The sequence below is a fragment of the Carassius gibelio genome, chromosome B23 (assembly GCF_023724105.1).
Source record: "Carassius gibelio isolate Cgi1373 ecotype wild population from Czech Republic chromosome B23, carGib1.2-hapl.c, whole genome shotgun sequence".
Taxonomy (NCBI): Eukaryota; Metazoa; Chordata; class Actinopteri; order Cypriniformes; family Cyprinidae; genus Carassius; species Carassius gibelio.
The window spans coordinates 23,986,984-24,012,790 of NC_068418.1; the positions used below are offsets into that span (position 1 = coordinate 23,986,984).

General features: G+C 36.6%; 2 protein-coding genes and 1 non-coding gene across 3 annotated transcripts; 2 read left to right on the forward strand and 1 right to left on the reverse strand.

The window, feature by feature from the left end:
• Positions 1-792: 792 nt before the first annotated feature.
• LOC128012134 (prefoldin subunit 4) lies at positions 793-3,560 on the forward strand. The gene is made up of 4 exons (XM_052595147.1): positions 793-954; positions 1,935-2,042; positions 2,118-2,258; positions 3,212-3,560. The coding sequence occupies exons 1-4, from the start codon at positions 928-930 to the stop codon at positions 3,341-3,343; spliced, it is 408 nt and encodes a 135-aa protein (XP_052451107.1). The 5' UTR covers positions 793-927; the 3' UTR covers positions 3,344-3,560.
• Positions 3,561-4,459: 899 nt separating this feature from the next.
• Positions 4,460-4,532, reverse strand: trnat-ugu (transfer RNA threonine (anticodon UGU)). The gene has a single exon. It is a non-coding gene; the product is annotated as a tRNA-Thr (tRNA).
• Positions 4,533-18,433: 13,901 nt separating this feature from the next.
• Positions 18,434-21,484, forward strand: LOC128011685 (uncharacterized protein K02A2.6-like). Its single transcript, XM_052594362.1, has one exon. It carries the CDS (start codon positions 18,434-18,436, stop codon positions 21,482-21,484), a length of 3,051 nt encoding a protein of 1,016 aa, XP_052450322.1.
• Positions 21,485-25,807: the final 4,323 nt, after the last annotated feature.

The window sequence follows — 25,807 nt, forward strand, 5'->3', positions numbered from 1 at the left end:
CAAGTGACTTTAAGTAAAGTAACTGATTACTTTTTGATTACTTTTCTATATTTCTATTGTTTTCAAATGTTGATTTTGAATCATTTAAAGCAGGCAGGGTTAATGTTACAGTGGCACTCGACACGGATTACTCTCAGATTTCAGAATCCTTCTTCACTTGAATTAAGATTGTAAAGTACAACCACCTCAAAATAGGACTTTAGCAGCTCTTTTTACTTTGCAATCTTTTTTAGGGTAAATACAGATTTAAAATCATAAGATATAGTTTAATAGATATGATACTGTTTTTGAAATCAAATCTTTGCATAGCTATGACAGGAAACATTGGCATCTAACAATGCCTTGGAAAAAAGGCAGTTAATCTAAAAATAAAATAAATAAATAAATAATCATTTACATAAACCAAAATAAGAAATAAAACAGTTATGGAATAAACATGTGTCATATTCTGTGTCTTCAGCTCCAGAAACATTGGTGTCTCATATTTTAAATATGTATGTGTGAAAATATAAGTAACTCCCTTTGTTATCATTAACAATATCATAATTAACTGTAATTTAATTACAGTTTACATTATATTAACAGATTGCTGCATTTATTTTGCAATTAAATTACGTAATTTAGTTACATGTAACTAGTTACTGCCCAACACTGGTCAGGTCTGATGATAAAAGATAAAGGACCGAATTTGTCAAGTGTTGGAATGGAAATGGCAGATGAGGGACGAAACAGGGACGTTCACAAACTGTCTCAGACGACTGTCCTCCGAATGTCCGCCAGCGGACGTCAAAAACGGAGTCCCGATCTGAATCAAATATGTCATTCTCCACTTGACAAAGAAGCACATTTTTGAAAACGCAATGAAAGCCCACGTGCTCCATTCCGCCGCCGTTCACGCGCGTGCACGCAGTCCGCTCCCAGTTCAAGATGGCAGCTACCATGAAGAAAGGAGTGGTATGTGTTCAAATAAACGCCGTTCTGTCTAGATTGCCTTTGTATCTATGCCGTTCTTTAGTAACACGTTAGTGGCTCTGAAACGGTGAAGGACTGAGAGAGCAGAGTGACTCTGGAGAGAGTTTGTTTTCACTGGCTGTGAGAGCAGCTAAAGGGCTAACGTCACATTATTGTGACTTTCTGGCAGACATTACATTTTTTTTATTATTATTTACATTTAAGTTAATCTTTCAGCTGAAGATCATTTTCCTTCTGCTTATGTGCAAGTTAATATCTGCGAACATCCCTGTGTGCTTATTTTTTATTAAGTTACAGTTTTATGCCTTTTTTGTCTATATGAAGAGTTTGCAAAAACAATTAACTCCGTTTTTAAAAATGTTCAAACGTCATGTTTTGTATTATGTAATAATGTTTTCACTGCGTTAATTAGCTGTATTTTTTAGGTATTTATTTAACCTAATCAAAATAACACAAATTTCTGTTGACTGAGATTAATAAAAATGCACAATGAAAAAACATGATGTTTAAAATCTGTTTTTGCAAATTAACTCTTCATATATATATATATATATATATATATATATATATATATATATATATATATATATATATATATATATATATATATATCAGCTTCAAGTGTTCTGTAACAAAGACATATATATAAAACAAATAATTGTAAATCAAAGCAACTGGTCATATTTTAACATTAAAACAGCAACATTCAGTGCATCAAAGAAAATTATTTTATTATTAACTTTTTTATAACATAACTTTTAAACATAATTCTGTGTTTATTTGCTCTAAAATATTATTTTATAATAGTAATTGCAGGGCATTATTTATTGAGTTTATACTTTACTTAAAAATATAATTGATTTTAACTTCCAATGTGCATTTTAATGTGGAGAGCAGAAGGATTAGTTTATATTGGAATAAATGCATTGTTTTAATCTGAAAACTCGCTCGAATCGTAACAGGCAGCTGAAGATGTCAATGTAACATTTGAGGACCAGCAAAAGATCAACAAGTTTGCCAGGAACACAAATCGGATGTCAGAACTTAAAGACGAAATCGAGGCCAGAAAGGTAAATAGATGGTTTGAAATGCATTCTAGTTTGCATTTAGTTCAGGCGGTGGCTGATCAAACTCTTTTCATCCAGAAATCCTTACAGAATCTGGAGGATGCCAGTGATGACCTCATGATGTTCGAGGACGACGCACTGCTGATCCCGTATCAGATCGGAGACGTGTTCATCAGTCACTCTCAAGAAGAGACGCAGGAAATGCTGGAAGCTGCGAAGGTGACCAACCAAACCCTCAGAGCTAGGCAACCCGATTGAGCCCGGACTCAATCTGAAAAAAAAAAAAAAACCTTGTAACCTAGTGGTTAAAGATCTGAGCTGGAAAGGCTGAAGGTTCAAATCTCACAAGAGTTCGACACTAATCATTTTGGTTTTGCACGTTACTTAAGCTCAGGAAACTGCAGGAGGACGTATAAGACCTTTACTAGATTTACTGGCTATTGAACTGCATTACTTAATTTCTTTTGGCTTATATAAAAAGTATCTAGCTCATATGTGTGACTTAAAATAGATGTGTGTGAACTGTAAAATGTATTTAGGAGCACGTGCAAATCAACCCAGTCCCTGCAGGTATTTCACAAGTCTTGAATGTCTTAAATTGTATAACAGACATCTTTTTTTATATTTCAAAGTTTGCAATCGGTGAAAACTGCACATTATGTCAGTAGATTAATTATTATCGACTGTTGATGAAATATGATAATGTTTTCTACGTGGTTTTTATGTTGTGGATGGTTGTAAGAGTCCTTTTTCTGAACAAGTAGCTAATAATAGTAAATCATATGCATTTCAAAATAAAAGTCCTGGTGTATTTCTGGATTGTTTATAATGAAAAGTCCTTCATTAGTTTATTTTTTTCCTGGTTAATATTGGTATTTTGGTATCTTGATCTAGCATTTTATTAAACATTAATTCTTGTAGTTTCTGTCTGGGCTGCCCTGTTATTTAACAAATATTACTCAATATACAGATTCGGCTAGTATTCACACAAATCGAGTTGCAATTGAAGACAAGTAGCTAATGCGAAACCATCAAAACCACCAAAAACTGACTAGATACATTTTTCCCAGAGTTGTCAGATGTTAAATAATTTTTTTTTTTGCTTGCCGAGTTTTATTTGAAATCTGGTTGTAGTGTTTAACATTTCCATACTTACATTCTGGTCTCCACAGGAAGCTCTGCAGGACGAGATCAAAGCTCTGGAGGGTCGTGTGTCTTCCATACAGGAGCTCCTCGGAGATTTGAAGGTTCAGTTATATGCCAAGTTTGGAAACAACATCAATCTAGAGGCAGACGAGAGCTGAGACCTCAAACATGTGGACTTGACCTCACAGAGGAAATGGCATTTCTACTCAGACGACGAGTTCTCACCCGGTTCACTCCAGGCGATGTTTGTTGCATTCACATGTCGTTATGTTTAGTGAGTTGTTTGAGCTGTTGCATACAGGTGGTTTACTTAAAACATCCAGCAAGATAGAATGAGAGGCACTGTTATCAAAATAAAACAAAGCTTAATATTTACATTGTTTCCACCTGTTTTCATTTTCTAATTCATTTTATTATGGTATTATTGGTGCAATTATGTAGGCTTAGCATAGTGGGTAAAGATTTGAGCTTAAAATGGAAAACTCTCAGCTGATTTCTAACCAATGTGCCCTTGAGCAAGACTTTCAACCTCCGAGGGAATAGCGTATTGAGTGTACTTTGAGTCACTTTGGAAAAAAATTATCAGGAAAAAGTTTTTTTTTTTAATGTTTATTTTAAACCTTAGACTATCATTAAAAAGTTTTTGAGGACAGTTTTTGAAATTAATACTTTTATTAATCAAGGATCCATTAAATTGGTCGAAAAAGTGACACTATATAAGTTTGTTATAAACTATTTCTGTTTCAAATAAATGCTGTTCTTTTGAATTTTGTAAAAAAAAAAAAAAAAAAGGCATCATGGTTTCCACAAAAACATGAAGCAGCACAGCTGTTTTCAACATTGATCATAGAAATGTTTGTAAATCAGCATATTAGAGTGATTTCTGAAGGATCATGTGACTCTTATGACTGGAGGAATGATGCTGATAAAAATGTTAAAATATATTCATATATATATATATATATATATATATATATATATATATATATATATATATATATTTGTTCCACAATGTTTACTGTATTTTTGATAAAATAATTGCAGGCTTGGTGAGCTAAAAATAATTCTAAAAATATAAAACATGTTACTGACCCCAAACTTTTTGAACAGTAATATGTTTGAAATGAGTTTAATAGTGAAATCTTTGGATTCATTCAGTGCAGTTTACAGACTATAATCCAAAGGAGGAAGCATTCAGTTTGAGTACTTGTAGTGATAAATGTGCAAATAGCAGTTGTTTTTAAAGGTTTTAAGCTAAATGTTTGAATTCACACAGGCCCCAGCGAGGATCGAACTCGCGACCCCTGGTTTACAAGACCAGTGCTCTAACCACTGAGCTATGGAGCCAGCTGATACTCACTGCTCCCTTGGTTTCAATTTCTTCACTTGCTTCTCTAGACAGGTTATGCAAATCACCAACAATTTGCAAGATGCTGATCCACCCGGAAATGAACATTTGCTGAATGTTTACTCACCCTCAGGCCATCCAAGATGCAGATGAGTTTGGTTATCATCAAAACAGATCTGGAGAAATGTAGAATTACATCACTTGCTCACTCTGCAGTGAATGGGTGCCGTCAGAATGAGAGTCCAAACAGCTGATTAAAACATCACAATGATCCACAAAACTCCAGTCCATCAGTGAACATCTTAAGAGCTGCATGTTTGTAAGAAACAAATCCTACATTAAGTTTTTTTTTTTTTTTTTCAGACCTTTACTTCCATCTAAAATATCCTCTATCCATAATATTGCTTTCTTCAGTGAAAATGTTGTCTCATCTGAATCAGGAGAGAAAAAGGCAAAGATCAAGCACTGTTTACAAGCCAAAATTTTGGATTTTGGACAACGGGATGGATGTTTTCACTAGAAGAAGTGGAGTTATGTGGACTATTGTGATGTTTTTAATCAGCTGTTTGATCTCTCATTCTGACGGCACCCATTCACTGCAGAGGATCCATTGATGAGCAAGTAATGCAATGCTACATTTCTCCAAATCTGTTCCAAGGGAGAAACTAACTCATACATCCTGGATGGCAAATTATAATTTTTGGTTAATCTATTCCTTTAACATTCTCTTTTAAGTGTTCGAATGAGAAATTAATCCCTTTATATAGTAGAAAATATGGGCTGTAACTCAGGATGCAAATGATCAGATGTGTTCAGAATTCAGAAAGTTTCTAAAAAGCCTGGATTTTATCTCAAAATCTGAGTTGAATAGCAACTTATTTATGTGTTGTTTTGATTTTCAGAAGGATGCTTCGAAGAATGCATTGGCTGGACTCCATATTCGATATTTTAGTGTAAATACAGACAGCTGCATTTGTGCATTAAAAAGCTGTGACCTTCATGCATTATTTGCACAAGATATCATTATAATTAATCACACACAGTTTATTCTACTGAGTAAGTAGTATAATTATTACCCTCTGTAATAGCATCATTACAGTGTAAGCACAGTCACTACATGGTGTCAGAACCGTGCTAATTGGCTAGAAGAAGTGAGTGCTGAATTCCAGCTGTTGGGATTTCTTCATCTGTGCAATCAAACGTTTATTGGGTCCTGCTGGAGCTGCGGTGATGGTTCTGGCCTGATTAAAGTGAGCAGCTGATAAAACAGCAGATAAATGAATGGAGTTAGAGTCTGTGGAGAACCCAGATCTCAGTGAACAAGCTCCTCTTCCCTGTGGGCACAAAGACAAGCTCCGCCCACTGAATCCTCAATCTGATTTCTCACGCAACTCTTCTTCCTTCACTTCATTCTATCCTGTCTTTCTTCATTTTTTCCTTCTTGTGCCTCCCCCTTTTTCACTCATGTCCATTCTTCCTTCACCCTTCCTTCATTCCTGCTATATTTCATAAACTTTTTTTCCTCCCATCGTCCTTGATTTCCTTCCTTCCTTCTTTTAATTTCTTTAAAGTTTAAGCTTAAGTTTCTTTTCTTCTTTCATGTTCTTCCTTTTCTTGTTTCTTTTTCCTTCATTTTCTTTTTTCTGTTATTTCCTTTCTTTTTTAATCCAGCCATCCTTCCATCCATTAATTTCCTTTCTTAATTTTCTTTCATTCTTCCTTCCTTCATTCTATTAATTTTCCCTTATGCCTTCATTATCTTTCTTTTCTTGTTTCCTACATTCTGCTTTTATTTCCTTCCCATTTCATCCATCCTTTCTTCACTCCTTCCTTCCTTCTATTAGTTTCCTTTCTTTCTTCATTCTGCTTTTATTTCCTTCATTTTCCCTATCCACTATTCATATGTCTACATTTCCTATACCTTCTTTTTCTTCATTTCGTTTGTTTGTTTCTTTATCTTTTTTTCATCATTTCCTCCCTCCTTCCTTCTATTAATTTTCTCTTCTTTTCTTGACCCTACTTTCCCTCTTGCATGCTGTCTTTAATCATTATTCTTGAGTGTGTGTTGGTTTCAGTAAACACTCAGTGAGGCTGCAGGCTCTGAGCTGGTGTTATGAGTATCAATGCTTAAGTGATAAAGTCATCACAGTAAATTACACCTTATGAGCCTTTTGCACTTCAGATCAACAGTGTTTAACTCAAGAGTGTTACTTGTTTGAGCAATTAGAATTATTATTATTTTTTTGGATCAAATCTACTGTACTTCGGAAATGTATCACCCAGTTTAGCATCTACTTTAGCTACCAGGTGAAGCTATACTCCAAAATATAACACCTAAACTCTCCTGAGGTGACTCAGCAGCTTTAGAAATCCAAATATGTGAAGTCCACATCAATTATGCAATTTGATGCCAACTGTGACACCAGAATTTAAGGATTAGTATTTACAAATTCCGCAGTAAAGTATGATCCACAGTTCCATGGATTGCAGTGCACTTCCCCAGTCTTTCCACTAGGGGACACTGTTTCTCAAGTAATTCCATTCTAGACGGATTTATTTTAGACTCCAGATATTCAAACCAGATCGTCTATGGGGGTTACACCGAAAGGTCACCACCAGCAAATCAAGGTTTCTGACTCTCTCATTCTAACAAGCCCACTGAAACGTGTCTTGTTTATTCATTTTGATCACCGTGCAGCGTTATTGCCCACAAACAGATGGCAAACACATGGTGCGTTGTGCCGCCCATGGGAGAACAACCACAAATCTGTCTCCCAATACTCTCTCCTTCCCTCTGAGGGTTCATAGTCATCGCTCAATATCTCCCTCGAGCCCTATAAAACTGCACTACACATGCTCCTTTTTTTGTTTTAGGTAATCTCAATTGCCAAGGAACGAACATCACTAATTTGTAATGCTTTTTTTATGCTGCATGCTGCTACTTGTGGATTATTTAGGAGAAGTATGAGAATCCCTGGTCTGAAATCGCCGTGCTTTCCTTGTGTTGCCTTCAATCTATGTGTACCGTCTAGTCTCTGGATAGATTATATTGCTCATTCTGAAATATGAAACAGAGTTTTACAATTCTTTTTGAATCCAGACGCTCAGGTGTAGGAAATATTTTGTGAAAGATATACTGCAGCAATCCATCTCGAAGCCCAAATCTGATAGGTTGCGTAATGAAGTTCATCTTTTAAATATCTAATGCACTCAGCAGGGGTTTTAAGTCTTGGAGATCCGTCTACCTGCAGAGTTTTTGCTGAAATTTCCTACTAAAAAACAGAGCAAGAATGTCACTTGACTTGAAATGCATGTGGGAATCCAGTGCTCTGATTTTTCTGCAATGTGGATGTATCATGTAGACAGCTTATTGACTTCGAAGCAAATAAAATGCATCAGTGAGCCAAAGGTCACACAAACACATGATAATAAAACCTGTTCAGCAAATGTTTGCAGAGACAGGTGTGTAGAACACATTAGACCATCTTCTATGTTGATAATAGTACGCCTGTCTAACAAATGCTAATGTTGCATTGCTTTGTTTATCCTCTGCAATTGAGCAGCTAAGAGGCATTTTTATAAAGAATCATCAAAACATTTGCAGAGTAAACCACTGTCTTGTTTCTAGTAGGATATCAAGTACAAAGCCAGCTTACTAAAATATGTTTTAAGAATGTTTTACTAATGTTCAAAATGTCAACATTTAAATGTTTTCAAGACATTGTTTTCTTGGTTATACGAGGAGCATTACATTTAATCATTTTGCAAACATTATGAGAAACCACAGTTGGTGGATGCCATTGACTTCCATAGTAGGAAAGAAAAAAATACCAAAAAATGGAAGTAAATGGCAACCATCAACTGTTTGATTTCCAGCAATTTTCAAAATATCTTCTTCTATGTTCAACATAAGAATATCCGCTGAACGCAAACTGCGTACGGTATTCTGTCAGCCGTGACACAAGGATACGTTTTGTACATGTTTTTATGCTTTGATTTGAACAAAAACAGCGCATCCGTACAGAGCGGCTTTATTTCTTTATTAATTAATTAAATAAATGCAGCATTTTCTTTCAAAAACATTTAAAAAACATACTATGATGCCAAACCTCTGAACTTCAACTATTCTGTTTTTGAGGCAACTTTAAAGGGTGAAATGCTCGTTTTCACTCAATCTCCTGTTAATCTTGAGTACCTAGAGTAGTACTGCATCCTTCATAACTCCAAAAAGTCTTTAGTTTAATTATATTTATAAGAGAAAGATAGTCTGTACCGATTTTTCCCGGAAAAACACGAGTGGCTGGAGGCGTGACATGTGGGCGGAGCTAAAGAATCACGAGCGCCAGTAGGCTTTTGCGTTGAGAGCGTTTGGAAGCTGTGACATTACCGTGAGGAAAAAAACATCCAAAACAAACCATGGCTAACAGTCAGATTCAGCGTATATTTATGATCCAGAATCAGATCCAGAGGCTGAAATTTAACAAGGGCAGCATCAGCAACGACGTCTCTATGTGGTATGTACTGAAACTGTATATATTTGCTTAGCGGTTTTGGAAAATGACTAAGTTCCACTTTATGTCGTCTTTTTTTTTTTTTTTTTTTTAAGGTGTACATGTGGAAAGTGCAGTTTGATGACAACATCACATGTTTACTTGATGTGCTTACGCGCTGATAGCTAAGTTAACAACACAGAGATATTTGAATCAGTTTTACTCACCGCCTGCGGTTCCAACACACGATCGTGACCCTTTTTCCTTGGGACTGCATTATCCTTAAGAAATAAACGATGTGCAAATCCGGCATCAAACTGGGCCTTGTTTGTAAAACAAGCATCTTCGAAATGCAGGGAACAAACACAAACACTTGCACAACTCTGTTGATGCTCTGTAAAAATAAACTCCATCCACTGGTCCCTTAATGCTGTTTCTCTTTTGGTAATCTGTGCAGGGTTGTCTTGCCCTGGCAACCAAAAACACACTTCTTTTGTGACTTTCCGCGACGTTCTCGCTCTGATCAGTGAACGTCTGTTGTGCTCTCAGTGCTCTGCTATACGGGAGCGTGCGCTCTTCCGGGAGAAGTGCCTCAGGACCCATATAAGGAAATTCCGCTCCATCTAACGTCACACAGAGCCATACTCGAAAAAAAACTTTCCGAAACTTGTGACAAATCGGAAGGAGTATTTTTGGAACAGAAATACTCCTTCAACGTGCACGTACTTTAAAGTGTTAAATGGATGTTTCTTTACACTATTTTCCTAAATAATTTGACATCACAGCTCAAAGTTCCTCTTTTTTTTTTTACACCAGAGAAGTATATACTTTTAAGTATGTAGTGTATGAAGTATCAGTGTGCGAGCTGACACTGAGACGTAAGATGACGTTACTCTGCATCTAGCGCATTCAAACTGACAGAAACCAAAATTCAGCATCCTCTGCACACACGATGGAAAACAAGAGCCTTCACATGGCAGCCCATGTAGAAGAGATTATACAGCCTGACATGTTCGAGAGCGACGGGGGATTTGTGGCAGATCCTAAACCTTGGCCCACTGCTGGATGTGGCATGGAAAAGAGCTCAGGGACACGTGATACGACGCACAGCGTGGGCCCTGTAAGAGAACTCATCGAGGATTCGGCGTGAAAGAGAAGCTACGTTGGTCCAGATGGACTTGCAGTGAGGAAGCAATCACTTGCATGGACTCTGAGATGAATTAATTTGCCAATAATTAAATTTCAATCACTGCAGCTTGGGACGCTCTGCTAGGATGCTGAGGGCTTGCTGAATGAAGTCATATTAATGTCTGTTTGAACTTTGCAGGGAACAAACTGTTTGAAACCGAGTTTTAGAGCCATGCCTGTCATTATCACCAGTCTGTCAATGCCTTTGGGAGAGGGAGTGTTGTTTTAAAGGGATAGCTCATGCTATTCAATTAAACTTCTGTCATTATTTACTCACCCTCGTGTTTATCTAAACCTTTGTGACTTTCTTTCTTCTGTACTTCAGGAATGGAGGATGAATATACTGGTCATTTTTTCCATATATTGAAATTAATAAGATACCTAAGGCTGTCAAGCTCTAAAAATAAACTGAAAACACCATGAAAATGTGTTTGGATCAACATAAGAGTGAATAGAAGATGATAGAATTTCAATTTTTTTTTTTTGGGGGGGGGGGGGGGGGGGGGGGGTGGTAAACAGTCTCTTTAAATGTAAAAATACATTATAAAAGGTTTTTATTTTTTTATTTTTTTAACTCTGGTAGATCTTTAAAATCATTTGATACCCATCTTATTTAAGGTTGTCCATATTTCTTGTATGCTATTTATCCTGACATTTTTTGATCCAATATTACAGGATTTGGTCAGATTATCTTCAGACCTTGGCTGTCAAAAATGTTATTATTCCAAACCGTTTTCCTCAAACATTTCCACTATTAAAATGATAAAAAAAAAAAATAAAAAAAAAAAATAATAATTTAAATAGTTTGGAACCACATAGCAGTAAAAGATGACCATTTTCATTTTTGGGTTCTATTCAACCGTCACTCTGGTGGATCTTTAAAATTATTTAGTTTTATCTTTTTTTTTTTTTTTTAAGATCGGCCATGTTTCTTACATGTGCCATTTTGTTTATTTTCCCCCTTTTAAAATGTAAAGATTTTTGAGAGAACTATTTTGTTGTGTTCTCAATTTTAGTCATCTGGTCTGTTAAGCTATAAATAAAAAACATTTATTTCATAATGATATTTCCCCCCTTTTTAAATTCTTATTATCCAATGAAAGGATACATTTTTGTGATTTTTTTTAAATAAAAGATCGAAAGGATTAACAATGAGATTAATTTTCACAGCCTTTTTTAATCATATTTACCAAGGGTGCCAATATTTTTGGGAATGACTGTATATAATAGTATTTTTGCATATGCATCTGCAGACAATCTTTTGATCCTTCTTCTTCATTCTGTGTTTTATCCAGAAATGTATCACTCTATCAGAAAGTGCATAACAGTGCCTCCTACTGAATCCCATCAATGGTGGGGAAAGAGTTAAATGTATAAACAACATTTTATGTATTGTTCATTTTTGTCATTCTGTTGGCTCAGTCTTCCCTCATCACTGAGGCGACACACTGATCATTGTTTGGGGATTGGAACACATCCATCTGCAAGCTCCACCATCCCTCTATCTCCCTGTCTCTCTCTCTTTCAAGGGCACATATCCAAACAGTTTCTGATTACAGAATCACTGGTAATTTTGCTGCCGCCCTGCATTTGATTCATTCTCAGCATAAAATTACGATAAACCCATCCAGTTATTCCAGTCACGTCACATGTCCGCTTCTCAACACAGAGAGTTTTCTGTGTGCCTGCATCAAATGATGAGGAACACCGAATCCAGAAGCTCTGAGCATTGTTTAGCAACTTTATAATCAAATCAAGTTCTTTGTTCTAAAGCATTGAAATTTTAAATCTAAAGCAGCCTAAGAACAGTCCTGTAAACGTTGTTGTAATACTTTCCAATAAAGATCAATGCATTAACATTACCATGAACCAAGCAATACTTTACATCAGATTTTAGATTTAGATAATAAATGGTGTAAAAACTGTTGTACATGATTGAACCTTATGGCAAAGTGATAAAGTTTAAATATTAGTTGTGTTTAGAGTAAACTGATTTGAAAATGTATGGATTTGAATCTACATCCACTAAACTGATGATAATCTTGACTTTTAAAATACTTTTCAGCTCAAAATACCACATTTTGAAAAAATGTCTATTTCGAGAGAAAGCAGAAACACTTTTTCTTTTTTTTCTTTTTCTTTTTTTGCATGTCTCTTTAAATGCAAATGAGCTGCTGTTCCCCGCCCTTATTTCCAGGGCTGTGCCTTTACAGCTTGTACCTCAGATACTCTGAAAAAAAAAAAAAAAAGTGTTTGGTTTTAGTTATCATGTCTATCATGCTGAAAACATGCATTTTAAAGCCATAAAAGTTTAAACTTCTGACATTTGTTTTCCTGAGCGCACAGATCTGCAGCAGCTGTCACATGGTGTGAGGGCACTTAAACTGTCAAAAACTCACAAGTTTATATTAATAAGTTACAAAAACACAGTTGGATATGTCTGTGAACTTAAACAGCTGGGAAAGCAATTGCATATTTATATTAGAACTGTGTATTAAGTGACAGCACACCGTTAATATGACACAAATAGCCTAGTAAAATAAAAGCAGAAAAACACTCACCGCTCTTGACTAAATAAGCTTTAATAAGAAGACATACTTGAATGCTGCTTTAATTGTATTCAATATTCTCCAAATTATGATCAGATAATCTTCAGACCATGGCAGCCAAAAATTCTGAATTTTTAATATTCCAAATTGTTTTCCTTAAAAGCACAAATGAAGTTGAGATTTAGGGAGCTGAAAAAGAATTGAAGTTATATATTCGCAATGCTTTAGCATAATAAGTGAAATCACTATGAGAAAAATATTAAGAGTAATACACATTTTTGTAGTCCAACCCAGCTTTCCACTGTCTTTTGGATCATTGCAGGATTAAGCTTGGAACCAACAGTACTTGGATAAGCTTGGATACTTGCAGGGTATATTCCCCTTTTGTGGAACTCACTTTCTGTAGAAGTTTGGAATAGTTCAACTCTTCCGGACTTTAAATCTCATCTTAAAGCTTATTTGTTTAGGCAGGCTTTGTTTTTACTCTGTTTTATGGACTTTGTAAGTTTTTTATTATAATTATAGTTGGATATAATGCAAACATTTAATTTTGACTCACAGTCCTCAGTATTTATTTATTTATTATTATTATTATTTATTTATTTTGTGCAAGTTTGTGTAAAAAAAAAAAAAAAGATTTAAAAATTATTTTAGTATTTATTAATGCTTTGAATTAACTTTTTCAGTTCAGTTATTCATTCATTTTTATTTTTAGTTTTTTTTTTGTCTTTTTTATTAGTTTGTTGGGGTTGTTTTCTATTTAGCAGTATTTTTATGTCAGGTTTAGTTTTTGTAAACTTCAGTAAACTTTAGTACTTCAACATATTTTATTTCTGTTACGTCTTTCATGTAATATTCATATTTTAGCTTCATTTCAGTGAATGAAATATTTACATGAAATATATTTTTTTTTCATAATTTTAGTATTATTTATATACTATAAAAATATTTATTAATACTTTGAATAAGTTTTTTAGTTTTCATTTTAAGTTTCAGTCATTTTAATGTGCTTTTTAATTTTTATTCGTTTTTTTTTTTCTGTTTTGCAAAATTTCTAGTTATATGTGCTAATAATTTTAGTAGCCTACTTAAACTTAGTCCTAACTGCAGTTAAAGTTAAGTCATCTAAATTTTACATACATACATACATACATATATATATATATATATATATATATATATATATATATAATTTTAAATAATAACAATGCTGCTTTGAATGAGATCCCTCCATCAAAGGATAACATGTCCATGCTAACAAGCCAAACTTAGACCCTTTTATTTTACCAGCTCATCCTCTGGGGATGACTCAAGGTGCCTCCTGATGCCGCGGTCCAGTTTACGTGAGCGAAGAAGCAAATGCATTTCGAGAACATCTGCGGCTGGTAATCAATCAAAGTTCCCCTTTGTATCAGTCATCCATTGCTATTAGAAATGAGCTAAAATGATTAGAATTGGAAACACAGAGAACTTTTATCATCTGTCTCTCCGTTCTGTCCCATCTGCAGCGCTCTGAGACAAAGCACTATTGGCTTTGGGATAAAACATTAATCTTCTTTTAGTAGTGCTTCCTCCAAATATGTTTTCTGCTCACTTATGGTCTTATACTGTGGGGCACAATCTTCATACATATGCAGTCGCAGAAATTTCCCCTCCCATCGGCTCTGTTTTGGAATTGTGCTCTCGTGCTAATTTGCCATGTTTAGTGAAAATGGTGGTTTTGGTTTGTTTCACATACAAAGCTATGAATATGGAGCAAAAATTATTTTTAAAAGTGTTTTCATCCTTTTTGATGATTTAAAAAATCTAAAACACATTTGGTGTTATTAGAAGAATCGTTCTTTTGAGTTGAATCTTATTGGTGAATCAATCGATCCAGTTCACAAAGCCAATCTGATTGATTCATTCACAATTTGGACCGATTTGATTCTCGAAATCAGCTCTTATTAATTGTATTCATCATATTCATTTACTGTAGGTTTGTTTATCACATACAAATACAGCTCAAAATATTCATATTTTTTAATGGAACTTTTCGCATCCTTTTTGAAGCTTCAAAACTTTGGTTCACATGTACAGTATTATTTAAAAAAAGAAAAAAAAAAAAAAATATATATATATATATATATATATATATATATATATATATATATATATATTTTTTTTTTTTTTTTTTTTTTTTCTGTTCTACAAAAGAAAAAATCATTCAGGTTTAAAACAAGTTCAACTCTTTGTCAGTAAGTGACCCTGACCAATGACCTTTGTGAGATGTGACCGTAAATATTTCAGAAAACAACTCTTGAAAAAGTATGTTCCAATTTGAGTCAATTAGAGCGCTCTCTCCCGATTTCTGCCGCACTGGGATTTGAATTAGAATGGCAAATGAGACAGCAGATGTTACAGCCAACCATCAGATGCTCGGGGATATTGGGGTTACAAACACGTCAACCTTCTCACAGTGGTCAACTTCTGGACAACAACTGACTGTGGGACTGTGTGTTTGTAGTGTTGAAGTAATGTTGCTTTTCACTAGACAGAACAAAGAAAATCAATGCAAAACAAAAGAAAATAGAGGCCACCTTTTAAGCCTGACATGAACATATGAAACTGAGGTCTGTCTCCAGAATCACACCAAGATTCCTGACTTGATTTTTAGTTGTTTGACCCCTAGAGTCAAGGTATGCATTCACCTTGAAAACTTCATCTTTGTTTCCAAATGCAATGATTTCAGTTTTTTCCTTATTTAACTGAAGAAAGTTCTGGCACATCCAACTATTAATTTCATCAATGCATTGGCAGAGGGAGTCAATGGGGCTGTAGTCATTTGGAGATAAGGCTAGCTAAATCTGGGTATCATAAGCATAGCTGTAGTACAATTTGGTTCTTTCTCATTATTTGACTTAGTGGAAGCATATACAGGCTAAACAAGAGCGGTGCAAGAATTGACCCTTGTTTGGACTCCGCATGTCATGGACGTCCACTTAGACTTATGCTCTCCTAGACTCACATAATAGCCTCTCCCTTCTAAGTATGACCTGAACCATTTAAGTACCATCCCAGAAAGCCTGACCCAGTTTTCCAGTCTCTCTAGTAGTATGTTATGATCGACAGTGTCAAACGCAGCACGGAGATCTAGCAATACCAGCACCGATATTTTGCCAGAGTCACAATTTAAGCTAATATAATTTATTATCTTAATGAGTGCTGTCTCTGTGCTGTGATGCGGTCGAAAACCAGATTGAAAATTGTCCAGGTATCCATTTGAGTTTAAGTATTTGTTCAGCTGATTAAAATCACCTTTTCTATAATTTTGCCTATAAAAGGAAGAATATTGGTCTAAAATTGCTCAAAATGGTGTTATCAAGATTGCTCTTTTTCAGGAGGGACTTAACAACTGCAGTTTATAAGGAGTTTGGAAATGTTCCATAAAGAAGTGAGGTGTTCACCACTTCGAAAAGATCTGCTTCTAAACAGTTAAGCACACTTTTGAAAAAAGATGTGGGAAGTGTGTCAAGATAGCAGGTTGACGATGTTAGGTGATGCACTATTTCTTCCAAAATGTTGCTGTCAATTGCTTCAAAAGTAGACATAGTATCTTTTTGATCTGTCTGACCTCTGCATTACTTGAGGATGTGCCAATTGCCTTCCTGATATTGATGTTGAAGTTAAAAGCCAAGTGTAAACGCACTTTGATTGGATCACCAATTCATTTGGGGGGAAATAGATCAATAGAATGCATTTAAGTAATCGTTTAAACAAGCCGATCGCGAGAGTCTTACATAGTGCTTGAAAATATAATAAAATTAACAGTAATAAAAATTAAAAATGAGACTTAAAATGAAAAAAAAAAGATTAAAGTAAATTGTAAATAAATAAACAAAAACGAAAATAAATGTAAATAAAATTATTTACAAAATATGATAATATACATCAAATGTAATAAAAAAATTATACATTTTAAATAATAATAATAAAAAAAAAAATAATAATCAAATAAATAAATAATAAAATTTAATGTGATTTTTGCACAGGTAAATAAGATCCATCACACCATGTTTGGGATGCAAGGTGTAAATGCAATCCAGCTAAAGAATTTTCCACATGTGAATTAAAAATGAATGCCGTTCACTCCAGGGACATAAATACTGGATATACAGACATGTCTGGGACAAATTTGTCAGTGTCCCGAGCATCAGATGCAGTTTTGATACATATTTGGTTGTGTGTGCAAATGAGTTCAGTCAGCTGCATTTTCGGCATATTTTTTATTGATTTTAGCATCAACTTGGCAGTGAAAAGGGCAATTTTATCAAGAGTTACAGGCATAAATGTGAAGCTTATAATTTAATACACACTTAAATTCATTATTCTGTTAAAACCTGTATATAATTTGAGCTGTAAAAAAGTCATTTTTTGATTTAGGGTGATTTAGGGTTTTATTTGTAGTATATAGTGCCATGCACATATACTAAGGTTAAATAGTGCCCGCTTAGAGGCGGAGTGATTGAGATGTGAAGTGTCTGGTTATGGTTGTAGTCAGTTGTCAGCGCAGCTGCTGTTATTAAAACGCAAACGATTTACCTGGTGTCATCCTTCCACTCGCCACGACGCAAGTTATAAAAGGTTATTAAAAGAAACCACTACATGGTGTCAGAAGCTGGTCCAGTGCGCCGATTTTTTTATTTATTTTGCCGAAGTTAGACACGGATTTTTGCTAAGGGCTAAGCTAGCGTGAGCGAGCAGGCAGCTACGCTCGAGAGCGGAGAAGAGATGGAACAGTTCAAACTACCGTCCCCGCTGGTGCTAACAGGCAATATAAGCGAAAACTGGAGAAGATGGGAACAACGCTTTCAGATATACATGACTGCAAGTGGTGCTGATGGAAAGGAAGCTAAAGTAAAGGTAGCTATCTTACTGCATGCACTCGGAGAAGACGCTCTTGAGGTATACAACACACTAGACGTTGTACAAGTGGATGAAGCAGAGCTAACAGTGGATGATATTTTATATGCATTTAAAGCATATTGCCAGCCAAAGAAAAACACAGTGTTTGAAAGACATCAGTTTTGGGCTCATCCCATGTCAGAGTCAGTCACCATTGAGAAATATGTAACTGAGTTGAGACAGAAAAGCAAAGACTGTGAATTTGGTGCATCAGAAAATGATATGATCCGAGACAAAATTGTGTTCAGTTTGAATGATCCGCGGCTCAAAGAAAGGCTGTTAAGAGAGTCAGATCTCACACTGGAGAGGGCGATCGACATCTGCAGAGCAGCGGAGACTGCCAAAGCACAAATACAAGCAATGAGTACTACAACACAAGAAAGAGCAATACATGCAGTGAACAAAACCAAAGGTAAAGACAACCAACAATGGAAACAGGGACGAAAACTACAAGTACAGAGTGACAGCAGGAAAATAAAGGATCAAGGGTGCAGGAAATGTGGAAAGTCACATCAACCAAGGCTTTGCCCAGCATTTGGAGTCTCGTGCCGAAAGTGTGGTAAGCTCAATCATTACGCAAAGATGTGTGAGACTACAAAAGCAACACATAAGATGAAAATGCATGATTTGAGCTCAGAAATAGACACACTTTTCATTGGGACAGTGAATATTGACCAAATAAGCACTAAAAGAGACAATTCATGGTATGCAGATATAGATGCTGGAGACATGTCTGTTAAGTTTAAGTTAGACACAGGAGCAGAAACAAATGTACTACCGCAGGCTGTGTACAAGACATTGAAGAGAAAAGCCAGGCGTGAAAAACGAATAAACTTGCAACTAAAACCGACAAAAACTGTGTTGGTGGCGTACGGTGGAGTTAAGCTGAAACCAGAAGGGACAATCTCACTGGAGTGCTCCAATGCCCAAACCAAATCCAACCAGCTGTTCTATGTGTCAAACCACTCAGACACAGCTATCCTAGGCAAGGATGCATGTGAAGCGTTAGGTCTGATAAAGAGGATGGACATTGACACGCTCGCAGTCAAGTTCCCAACTACAAAAGAGGAGCTGTTAAAGCAACATGCAAGTGTCTTTGAAGGACTTGGTGAGTTCTCAGGTGAACATCACATCCACATTGACCCTACAGTCACTCCTGTCATACATGGCTGCAGGAAAATACCACTGTCAGTTATGGACAGACTGAGAGACACGCTTGATGACCTGCTAAAAGCAGACGTTGTTGAACAAGTAACTGAGCCGACGACATGGGTCAATAGTCTTGTAGTCACAGAAAAGAAAGACAAGAAGAAGCTGAGGGTTTGCCTAGACCCCACTGACCTAAACAAAGCTATTTTGAGACAGCATTATTCAATTCCCACAGCAGATGAGGTGTTGTGTAAACTAGCTGGTAAGAAAATCTTCACAGTACTGGATGAGAAAGACGGCTATTGGCAAATAAAGCTGGACAAGGAGTCGTCGCTACTGTGCACTTTCAACACGCCATGGGGGCGCTATAGGTTTAAGCGCCTGCCATTTGGAATCAAGTCGGCGAGTGAAGTTTTTCAGCAACGCAACTGCGAGACATTTGGGGACATCATGGGTGTTCACATAATTGCTGATGACATGATTATCGCTGCGTCCACAGAAAAGGAACATGACGAAATACTGCAAAAGGTGATGACTAGAGCAAAGGAGGCTAATGTCAAATTCAATAAAGAGAAGATCCAATACAAGGTGAACAGTGTCAAATACATGGGTCATGTTGTGACCTCAGAGGGTGTTAAAGTAGACGAAGCAAAAGTTAAGGCAATAGTTGACATGCCATCACCCACAGACAGACCGGCTCTGCAACGCATGCTTGGGATGATCAAGTATCTCTCACAGTACATACCTGGAGAAGCGACGGCCACAGCGCCACTGAGACAGCTGCTGAGAAAAGACAGTGCTTGGCAATGGCAACACGAACATGAGGAAGCTGTAAATAGTCTAAAAAATGCGCTTGTCACAGCCCCTGTTCTCAAATTCTTTGACCCAAAGAAAGCTGTCGTGATACAAGCAGATGCATCCAAGGACGGTTTAGGTGCATGTCTAATGCAAGATGGACATCCTATCGCCTATGCATCCAGAGCTCTAACGGACACAGAGAAAAACTATGCACAGATAGAGAAGGAGCTTCTGGCTATCGTGTTTTCAGTGAAACGCTTTCACCAGTACGCCTATGGAGTCAAGGTTAATGTGCAGTCAGATCACAAACCTTTGGAAACGATCCTGAGAAAGCCACTGGGAACAGCTCCGTCCAGACTACAGCGGATGCTACTTCAGCTGCAACGCTATGACCTGAATGTAATTTACACGCCAGGTAAAGAGTTACTGATCGCAGACACACTCTCACGAGCAACTACACATGAGCAACCGGGTGAGTGTGACATTTTTGAAGAAAAAGTGATCTATGCTCTTGAGCCAACAGAGGCCCTAAGCCCAGAGACTCTGGCACAGTTAAAGCTTGAGACACAAAATGACGTCATACTGCAAACATTGCTGGACATTCACAGGCAGGGCTGGCCACATCACAGAAAACAAGTCGACAAAAAGGTGATGCAATACTGGCCTATTAGGCACTCAGTGTCAATTAGAGAAGGAATAATGTTTGCAGGAGACAGAATTATTCTACCTACTAAAATGAGGTCAGACATGTTACAGAGGCTGCATGTGGCACACCAAGGTATGCAGCGCACCAAAGCTCTGGCCAGAGTACACTGGTATTGGCCAGGTATGACTAGAGACATTGAAAAAATGGTTGAGGAATGTGCAACTTGCCAGCAGTTCCAACCTCGCCAACAGAGGGAGCCGATGATCTCTCATGAAATCCCAGAGCTTCCATGGCTGAAAGTAGGAGCTGACATATTTGAAATCAGTGGTCAGTCATTTCTTCTGGTTGTAGATTATTTCTCCAAATACCCGGAAGTACTAAACATAAGAGACAAGACAACACACACAGTCATTAACAAGATGAAATCGGTCTTTGCCAGAGTGGGAATACCTAAAGAAATTGTGTGCGACCATGTGCCTTTTGCAAGCCAAGAAATGAGAAAGTTTGCCACAGCATGGGGAATTAAGCTCACTCACTCCAGCCCAGGCTATGCGCAGTCAAATGGCCTGGCCGAGAGAACAGTGAAGACTGTTAAGTACCTGTTAAAGAAGGCCAAACAAACCAACACTGACCCATTTCTGGCACTTCTAACTCTCAGGAACACACCTGTCACAGGTATGGGCTATTCTCCAGCACAACTGCTTATGGGCAGGGTCCTGAGAAGCACTTTACCCAGCTCAAGCACAGTACTGCAACCTGCAGTACCAACTAATGCACTTTCTACTCTTCAGGATCTCCAGCGAAGACAGCGTGCTTATTACAACAGAGGCACAAAGAAACTTCCGATGCTGCCGCCTGGTGGGATTGTTCACATGAAAACTGAACGAGGATGGAGTCCTGCTGTTGTCATGGCGACATGCGCTGAACCACGGTCCTATGACATAATGACATCATCTGGACAGCAGTACAGGCGCAACAGGAGACACCTGAGGAAGACACCCAGCAACATTCAGGTGTATGAACCGGACAGTCTCGATGATGAGCAAGACAGCACCCCAGATGCTTCTACCGGGGCTGATGAGACTGCATGTGTGGAGCCTTCTCCTCCTCCACCAACGGGTCAAACCAGAAGCGGCCGAGTTATTAGGCCTCCAGTTAGATTCAGAGACTATGTGTTAAGCCATTAAGTGCATACAATATTGAGCTTATGCTGTTTATAAAAAAAAAAAAAAAAGGGTAAACAGTAGATATGTAATTGCATATGTTCAGTTTAAGTTTAATGTATCCCTGATTGATACACGTTGGAATATTGTTTCAGTTAAGCTACATTTTATCTGCTAAAGATAAACTTTTGTTTTCTGTTTATTATAAGAAAGGAGGATGTAGTATATAGTGCCATGCACATATACTAAGGTTAAATAGTGCCCGCTTAGAGGCGGAGTGATTGAGATGTGAAGTGTCTGGTTATGGTTGTAGTCAGTTGTCAGCGCAGCTGCTGTTATTAAAACGCAAACGATTTACCTGGTGTCATCCTTCCACTCGCCACGACGCAAGTTATAAAAGGTTATTAAAAGAAACCACTACATTATTGTTAATAGCAGTGGTGGACAGTAATGGAGTAGCTTTACTTCGTTACTGTACTTAAGTACATTTTTCAAGTATCTGTACTTTACTGAAGTAGTTTTATTTTGAGTAACTTTTACTTTTACTTCACTACATTCCAAAGCATAAGATCGTACTTTTTCAAAATAAACCTTTAAATCGGATCGCGAATTGCACCAAACGATTCGTTTACGAATTAGAATGATCCGATTGCAGCTGTTCTGGAGTCGACCACTCACTGATTCAAATGAACCGTTTAGTGTGAGTCTACAGAAGTAAGAACCGTGAGATATTGTGAGCGCGTGCGTCTGATGTTGCTAAAAGTAAGTTATTAAGGTCGGAATTTAGGATTAATTATTGTAACTGAAAATCATATTTTTTATTATTATTTTATATATTTTATTTTGATAATTTAGAATTATTACTGAAATACAACCTTTTTTTGTTTAAAACAGTTAATTGAACAATAATAAATGAAGTACCTGAAGCTGACAATGAAGTAAATGTATAATAATTAGCAAAGATGATTAATTTAGCGCTGTAAACGCGCGTGTGAGGGGCGGAGACGCGCCGCGGAGCGTCAGACGCGCTTGAGGACCAAACACAGCAGAGCGGTATGAAACTTCACTCCTCTTATTATTTCTCTTTTACTATAGCGATTTATTTTTAGATACGTGATCTGAGTCTTTCATAGAGTTGTAGAGTTAGAGTTATTAGAGAAATAGAATTATTTTTTACATTCTTTGGTCGAAGTTTTCAGATCGGCAACTCGGAGCCTGTTCGCGACTCTGTTGATTCAGATCGGCACTTCGGAGCCTGTTCGCGACTCGGTTGATTCAGATCGGGACTTCACAGCCTGTTCGCGACTCGGTTGATTAAGATTGGGACTTCTGGACTTCGGAACATTTTCGCGACTCCGTTGATTCAGATCGGCACTTCGGAGCCTGTCCGCGACTCGGTTGATTCAGATCAGGACTTCGGAGCATGTTCGCGACTCGGTTGATTCAGATCGGCACTTCGGAGCATGTTCCCGACTCGGTTGATTCAGATCGGCACTTCGGAGCATGTTCGCGACTCGGTTGATACCGATCGGCACTTCGGAGCCTGTCCGCGACTCGGTTGATTCAGATCAGGACTTCGGAGCATGTTCGCGACTCGGTTGATTCAGATCGGCACTTCGGAGCATGTTCCCGACTCGGTTGATTCAGATCGGCACTTCGGAGCATGTTCGCGACTCGGTTGATACCGATCGGCACTTCGGAGCCTGTTCGCGACTCGGTTGATTCAGATCGGCACTTCGGAGCCTGTTCGCGACTCGGTTGATTCAGATTGGGACTTCGGAGCATGTTTGAGATTTTTTTTTTAATTCAGATCTCGAAGCAGGAAGTGTTTGTCAAACAGTTAATTGGTGATAAATGAATATTTGAACTTGAGGCTTTTTTTTTTTAGACGAGTAACGTTAGACAGACATGAATGTTTATTCAGAACAGTACTGAAAATAAGTAAATATTGTAGCTGATGCTAAATGTCTAGCAGGCTTGCTGGTGCTAACTTGAGGTAATTTTTATAAATAATGTCCAAATATTTGTATTCAACCACCTATATATATATATATATATAGATATAGATATAGATAGATAGATAGATAGATAGATAGATAGATAGATAGATAGATAGATAGATAGATAGATAGATAGATTACATCTGGGGAGAAAAGAAAGGATGTGATGTTCAGAACATGGTAACTACAGTAATTATCAAAGAGGGGAAGAGATGCACCCCGTTTGGCCAGGGGTGTTTTTACACCGCAGACAAGGTTTGAGAAGGAAAAAATCATTATGAAAATATAATTATATTTTCCTTAAGATGTTCTTCCTAACTTCAGGCCTTATTATCTTGTCATATATAACTGTGGTGTTCTGTAAATCCACAAACTTTAAAATACTTTTTTCTTACGGGTGAAGATCAGATTAGAATCTCTGTTTTCTCTCAGGTACATCACAGTGTAAGCTTCACAGTTAACATTACTCTCATCAGCGTAGTCCATATCAACAACAAAAATATATCTTGACTCCATATAGTGGTTATTTTGGAAAAAGGTATTTTGGGCAGTAGGATTATAAAAAAAAAAAAATGTGCTAATATAAAATTAAATTAGCCTATATAAAATTGCAAACATCTATCTTTCAGTACTTTTTTACTTAAGTACATACAAAATTGAGTACTTTTGTACTTTCACTTGAGTAAAATTGAAAAAGGAGTACTTTTACTTTTACTGGAGTAATATTTTATTATTCGTATCTGTACTTTTACTCAAGTACTTGATTTGTGTACTTCGTCCACCACTGGTTAATAGCGTAACAAACACTGTCGTAGTGGCAAAGCTGTAGACTTGGATATAACTTCACACAGAAAAGATTAGTAAGAGATCATTCACTTAAAGGGACAGTTCACTCAAAAATGAAGATTCTGTCATCATATACAGTCTCTGATTGGCCATTGGTTATAATGCTCAATGCTGCAAAAAAAAAAAAAAAAATGAATAAATTAATTAATTAAAAAAAAAAACATGCAACATGAAGTGTAAATATTTTTCTGTAAACTGCTGTAATTGATTTGATTTAATTGTGCAGGGGCAATTTTTGACCCTTAGTTTTGAATTGGAGGGCATTTTCTTTCTGTTTGTCACTGTTTGCCTGTTCCTGAGTAACTAAACACACTCCACAAACATCTGTAATACAGCGGGTGATTTACTAACAATGCACAAAATAAAGAACATGGACGCAACAGCGCAAATTAGCGTAGTCACATAAAGAAATAAAGAATCCATAGTACATTGAAAATACCCGGAGGACCAAAAATTGAAGGTTTGTTTGCAGTTTTGATATACTGATAGCAGCAACAATTGCAGCCATTTCAAGCACAAAACAGTTTAAGACATGCTTTTTTGGGACGTTAAATAATGGTGCAAATGCCAGTAATTTGACGAGCAAGATGTTGCATGATACATTTGAATACTCATCTACCATAACATTTTTTCATCTAAAAGGGAAGCTCCTACAAATGCATATTCAATATGATAAGATGCAAAAAATAACCGTGTCCACACTTTCAGTGCTAATGCGTCACTTTCAGCTTTAGTAAAATCTGATTTTTTAAAATTTTAACGCCAAAAGAGCACTCGCACAAGCTGATTTGGTAAAACTGGCTCAAGAAGACACTTCTAACCAAATCAAGAATTGATTTTGAGAATCAGATCAGTTTGACTTGTGAATGAATCATTCAGACTGGATTTGTGAACTGGATCAGTCAATTTACTGAAAATATTAGACTCAAAAGAATGATTCATAAATCGGAGACATTTTTTTAGTCCCTAAAAATGTTAATAAAATAGTTCATGACTTTTGCGCTATATTCCATTCATTTTGAAGTAGCTTTATGTGCAAAACAGACCAGCATCACTCAAATTCAGTAATAATCAGATGAGTAAGAATTGATTTTGAGAATCAGATAATTTCCCAAAAGCATCGTTAACTAACTTTGATCACAAGTTTCATTAACTTAGTATTGATAATGTTGGAACTTGTGACCATTGTAGCTATTGAGAAACGCACCCCAGTTTGATTTGTGAACAAATCACTCAAACTGGCTGGTAAACTGGATCAGTTGATTCATTGAGAAGATTTGACTCAAAAGAATGATTCATTCACAAACTGGGCACCACAACGAATCAAAAATAATGTATTATTAGATCACTAGAAGTAAAAAGCAAAATGTACAGTAAAATGCACTACTTTTGTTGTTGTTGTTTCTTCTGTCGTTTTTTTAAAGCCCTCATCCACCCTCACTTTCATTTTAGAGAGCGGCCAGGATATTTTTAATGAATTCCCTTTTTGCTGTCCACTGAA